Consider the following 6,000-nt stretch of genomic DNA (forward strand, 5'->3'; position numbering starts at 1 on the left):
ATCATGCATGATAAGAGCATAGGTAAATAGCTGAATGTGTCATTACCCTGTGATGTAAAAGATGAGCCATAGATGGAAGTGTTTTAATGTGTTCCGATATATTTTAGTGTAGAAAGTACAAAGTGTTTTGACTCTATTAAAGGGAAACAACTATTTATTATATGGTTGCCTAAAAAAATTAATCATTATTGCTTATTTCTTTATGAAAATAAGTCCTAAAACAACCAATTCACAAACATCTGGACTGTAATCTTCTTTTAAGCTGGGACCCATCTGTCCCTGGAAGATTTTTACGCTTCACAAGGCACTCGCAAACACATGAACTCATTTAGATGGGGCTTCATATCTCCGTCAGTCAGTGCCAAAAGTTATTATGCCAAATTGGGAGAAAACTGGAGCAGGATGGAGGGGAAGGAAAAACAGCTTGTGTAAGACTACACAGGAAACAAGTAGCAGCTAAGCTGAAATCCTATCTCCTACCCCATGCTTTCTGTTATATCAGGAAGCCAGGGTTTTGGGGTGTTTTTTTGCTTTTTGTTTTTTCTTAGAAGATTCAAAGAACTGAGAGGAGCTCTCACTCATGATCAAGGTTGCTTTGTGTTTTCTACTTATTAACTGGTACATACCATCTGGCTTTGCATTGCTTGGCTGATTTTCTATGCAGCAGTGAGGCAATCCTAGACCACTGGTTTTTTCCATATTTCATTACCGCTGCTTTCAGAATTTCATCCTAAAATAATTGCCAAAGAAAGAGTACATTCAATCACAAAGCTTCAAGTAAAAAAAAGACAAAACAACTCTGATATGATTTCTCTAGAGACATGTACACACGCATGTGTACACACACAGACATGATACCCTTTCACTTTATCCACACTTACATATACATCCCTCCACAAACGGAAGAAGGAACAGTCCAATCTGAGAAACTTTATGATAGAGATTAATAAAAACTATTTTCCAATGTGTATTGTCATTATCTTCAAAAAGATATATTCATTTATGTGTTCATCCAAAAAACATTTCCCAGATACCTACCTTGAACCAGGCCTTATGCTCTTGGAAGGAAAATTAAATAGGACATATCCAAACCTCAAGAAGCAACTAGGGCCTGCTATTATGGATAGTACTTTCTCTCCACCCAGTAGCCCTCACAATGACCCAAGAATTCACATCTCAGGCCTAACCTAAAAATTAGCTCCACCTATCCCATCAGCTCACATAGTCTACTGTTTCTAAATACTAGTTTACCAAGGCACCAAACACAACACAGAATGCCTGACAAGCTGACAAAGACACCAAGGATGATAAGAGCCAGAGGTAAATGCATTTGGAACATTTTACTTTTAGGCTCTATCCATATTAGACTCGAGTTACAGGCTTTGAGTTTCAGACTCTCCACTGCAGAGATCAACAATAAAATACTGCAGAGCTTTGCCTACTGCCTTGGAATCCTGTTACTAGATTTTGTGCACATTTGTCTCTCCCTCAGAAATCATGTGTTCAGGGCTGGGAATGTGGCTTAGTGGTAGAGTGCTTGCCTAGCATCCATGAAGCCCTGGGTTCAATTCCTCAGTACCAATGTGGCTCAAGTCAAAAGAAGCTCAGACAGTGCCCAGGCCCAGAGTTCTAGTCCCAGGACTGGCAAAAAAAAAGGGGGGGAGGGGAAGGGAAGGGAAGGGAAGGGAGGGAGGGAGAGAGAAAGGGAGGGAGGGAGGGAAAGGAAGGAAGGAAGGAAGGAAGGAAGGAAGGAAGGAAGGAAGGAAGGAAGGACAGAAAGACAGAAAGACGAAAGAAATCATGTGTTCAACTTTAAACATCCTAGCTTCCTCATTGCAAGTTAAGGCCATTTTCACTGACAACATTCCTAACTTTAGTCAAGTTCTGCTTATACTTCAATACATCTTCAACCAAATATATATAATAGGTATCTACCCTATTAGCTTTATTCCCAAACATCTGCCAAGCAACCAAGAACCAGAGCTGCCAATTACTGAAAAGCATACTATATGCAGGACTGTGTTATACCTGTCAAATGTATAAACTCATTTCATCGGACAAGAGATAGGATTATCTCCTTTGGGAAAATGAGGTCTAGGCAAAGATACAATTATCTCCTTGAGAAAAGTGAGGGCTGGGCACTGGTGGCTCATGCCTGTAACCCTAGCTACTCAGCAGGCTGAGAACTGAAGATCACAGTTCAAAGCCAGCACAAGCAGGAAAGTCTGTGAGACTCTTATTTCCAATTAATCATAGGAAAAATAAGCCAGAAGAGGAGCTGTGTTTCAGATTCATGTGGTTCAGGTAGAGTGCTAGCCTTGAGCAAAAAAAAAAAGAGCTTAGGGACAGTGCCCAGGCCCACAGTTCAAGCCCCAGGAAAGGGGGGGGGGGGAGCGCTTTAAAGAGGACAAAGCAAACTCCAACAAATGGAGAAAGGAGTATGAGTGAGACCACTGAGGATATGATTCTTTGGCAAAGATTCCAAGAAGTGTTTCTGAACTAGACTTGCAGAAGGGTATAAAGGTCACCAACCAGCAAGAAGGTATTTCAAGAAGGTACAAAACATAAACGAGACAAGTGCATCTAAAGGTGTTTTGCAGAAAGAGATAAATTCAATGCACTCTAAACACAAAAGACACTGCAATCTAACTTCTACTTGGGCCGCTTTAGACTGCCCTTCAGCGGACCCAGGGCATTACCCACTGCCTTTGGACGAAAGGCAGTCTCTCTGGACTGGCTTCTGTCCAGGGTAAGGCGGACTGGCAGGAAGGTAAGAGGAGGACCTTGGAATTTATCGGGAGAAAAGACAAGTTACAGATAAGCAGAGATGCAGGCATCGGTGGGCTCCGCCAGCCTGGCACACAAGCTGTTTCCACTCTGCAAAGAAGTCAAGAGAAAAGCCTGGCTGCGGCTGGAGAGACTCCTCTGTGTTTTCATCAAAGGCAAGCACACCTTGCTTAAAGTCGAGAGCGAGCGAGGCCCCCAGAAAAACCACCCCTGGCGGATGTGCCGTCCCCCCCGCCCCAGAGCTCCTCCGGGACAGGGAGGGGGCGCGTCCCCCGTTCGCCAGTCAGCGTGGGGCCGGGCGACCCCGGCGGGCAATCGCAACGCCTGCCCGAGAAGCCCGGGCACACCATCCGGGCCCCCGTGCACCGCGGGCGGGCCCCGGGGCACGCCGCCAAGGCCCCGGACACACCCCGCGAGCCCCGGGCACGCCGTCCGGGCCCGGGACGCGCCCCGCGAGCCCCGTGTACGCCGTCCCGACCCCGGGGCTGGCCCTCGCGGTCCCCCACGCAGACCCCACAGGGCAGAGTCGGCGCCCCGACTCCGTGGCGCGCGTGCGCACAAACTACCAGACCCGGCGGAGGGCAGCGGACGGCGGGAAAAGAGAACTCACCTCGGTATTCCGCCACACGCCCCCTTTGATCATAATTCGAGGCATCTTGGCGGCGAGGGGTCCCGGCAGGCAGCCGAGAGGAGCTTCGGTGCAGTAGTAACGGCGCTCCGGTCACGGGACGGGACGCGACGCCGCCACTTCCTTCAGACGCGACCTTCGGCTTTGAAGTGATCGACGCAGGCGCGGGGAGGGGGGGGGGAGAGACGCGAAACCGTAAATCTCGCGAGATCTTTCTGTCTGAGGGAAAAGAAGTACCCGGTCCAAGCCTTCGGATGTCGGCAAAAAGCATCAGCCGCTCCCGGCCAAAACGTCCCACGCCGCGCGCATGTCCGAGACAGGTTGGAGGAAACGACGGCTCTCGCGAGATGCGTAGGCGGGGCCGGGCTGAGAAAACTGTACTGTGATTGGTGGTGACGTCACGCGGCGGGCGACGGTGGGAACGGAGCGTGGCGGTCCCGCTCGCTCGGTCTGCGGGGAGCTTCGCTGAGGAACGTCGCGCTCTCCGGAGCGGTTTAGCAAAAGTTCATTCAGAAGACACCCAGGAAAAGGCAGTCGCTTCGACAGCTCAGTTTTCCAGCCTGTGAAACAGAGACACTAGTGCCGAGCTTTGCCGCCCCGGCCCCGCCGCGGGGTTTCTCTGCGTGAACGGGCCTGGCCGGGCTGGGCTGGAATCTGACCTCTGTTCTCCGTGTTCTGTTTCCCCATGGGAAAAGGCGAGCTGAGAATACTTCGTTCATGAATGGTGACTACCCACGTCAAGTCTGAGATGCTCACCCTCTCCGCCCTGCCACCTCTCGGTTACCCACACGGCCTCCCGCGGAGATGGCCCCTGCAGTGTCCTCCTGGATGCTCCGGGTGGACCCGAAGCACCTGAATATTTTGTATTCCTCTTTATATTTTATTTCGCCATTTGTCCCTTCTGGAAGAGCCGAAGAACTTTCTGATTCATTTTGGGGTTTGGGGTTGGTTGGGTTTTTGGGGGATGGGGGGACGTGGGGGTGTTTACTTTGCAATGAGAAATGGCTTTTTGCATGTAATAGAGCCCTGTTTTCTGTTGAGCAACTGTGGTCATCTGTAATCGCATTTCACTTGTCTCTGCTGTCAGCTGATGGTGACTGGTGGTGACAGTCCTGTCTCTGGACCTGTCTGCAATGCTTTCCTTATAGGATAACCATTACCCCTACCCTTCCCCCTACTCGTCGTCAAACACACACACACACACACAGAGACCATTTGGTTGATCCCCTCCTTAAGAAATCAACGGAATTTTCAACACCAGGACCTAACAGAAACCGGTCTCTCTCTGTTGGCTGCTGAACCTCTAGCTTATACTACCCAGGAATTGTTTTTGTTTTTGTTTTGGGGTCCGGTCGTGGGGCCCGGGCGCTGTGCCTCAGCTCAAGGCTAACGCTCTACCACTTGAGCCACAGCACCACTTCCGGCTTTTTTCCTTTTGCTTATGTGATGCTGAGGAATGGAACCCAGGGCCTCAGGCATGCAAGGCAAGCGCTCTACCACTGAGCCACCTTCCCAGCCCCACTACCCAGGAATTGTATACTACCATTTTGAGACTATGGAAACTGCAATGGAAAGCAGGCAGGTTACAGATGCATTCAAAGGAGCAGAAAGTGGAGAGACATAGCAATAGATCCGAGCCACATCAGACACCTTAGGTGTGTGTTCCCAAGTCCTGGTTGCTACTTTATTCTTGCATTCTGATGATTTAGTTCCCCTTTTGGCATTTACCAATTGGAACTGACTTTATTACTGTTAAAGAGTCCTAATGAATCCAGAGCTGGACCCAGAGCCTTTTCAGATTTGAAAAGCCATGATGCCTTCTTCCCATTCAAAGAGACCATTATATAGTGGCCATAACTATAACATAAAGTGGTCACTTTTGTGGCCCCTAGAAGAAAGTACCTCTTAAGACACTTTAGTATCTACACACTACTATAAGGAATTTAGTTTCATTAATATCTACCACATGAGGCTGGGAAGGTAGCTCAGTGGTAGAGTGCTTGCCTTGCATGCATCAGGTCCTGAGTTCGATTCCTCAGCACCACATAAGCAGAAAAAAAAAGCCCGAAGTGGCGCTGTGGCTCAAGTGGTAGAGCACTAGCCTTGAGCTGAAGAGCTCAGGGAGAGCACTCAGGCCCAGAGTTCAGGGCCCACGATCAACCAAAAAAAAATATCTACCACATAAATTGAGCCCCCCCCCCCGCCCCATGCATTGCATAGCCAACACACACAGCAGCCCTATCAACTGTCCAAGGCACCTCTGAGCACACAGACTCCATTTTCAAGATGCAGAACATGCACTCTCTGAATGGTTGAAACCAAAACCCTATAGTCAACATTTACCATATCACCCTAGTTTTACCAGTCAGGATGGGGAATCCCACCAATTGAAAAATTGACCACCACCACCAAGCAACTGCTATAAAATTTCTAGCAGGGGGCTGGGAAGATGGCTCAGTGGTAGAGTGCTTGCCTTGCATGCCTGAGGCCCTGGGTTCGATTCCTCAGCACCACATAAGCAAAAAAGAAAAAAAGCCACAAGTGGCGCTGTGGCTCAAGTGGTAGAGCACTAGCCTTGAGCTGAA

At 49.0% G+C, this 6,000-nt stretch overlaps 1 protein-coding gene across 1 annotated transcript in view; it reads right to left on the bottom strand.

Annotated features, from left to right (window-relative positions):
- Positions 1-3,574, bottom strand: part of Cdc5l (cell division cycle 5-like) — a 35,736-nt gene extending 32,162 nt beyond the window's left edge. The window contains exons 1-2 of the mRNA XM_013019242.1: positions 3,398-3,574; positions 627-730 (exon numbers count right to left, since the gene is read on the bottom strand). Of these exons, the coding sequence (XP_012874696.1) occupies positions 627-730; positions 3,398-3,442 (149 nt within the window). The 5' untranslated portion in view covers positions 3,443-3,574. The remainder of the gene's footprint in view (positions 1-626; positions 731-3,397) is intronic.
- Positions 3,575-6,000: the final 2,426 nt, after the last annotated feature.

The sequence above is a fragment of the Dipodomys ordii genome, unplaced genomic scaffold, assembly GCF_000151885.1.
Source record: "Dipodomys ordii isolate 6190 unplaced genomic scaffold, Dord_2.0 Scaffold44, whole genome shotgun sequence".
NCBI lineage: Eukaryota > Metazoa > Chordata > Mammalia > Rodentia > Heteromyidae > Dipodomys > Dipodomys ordii.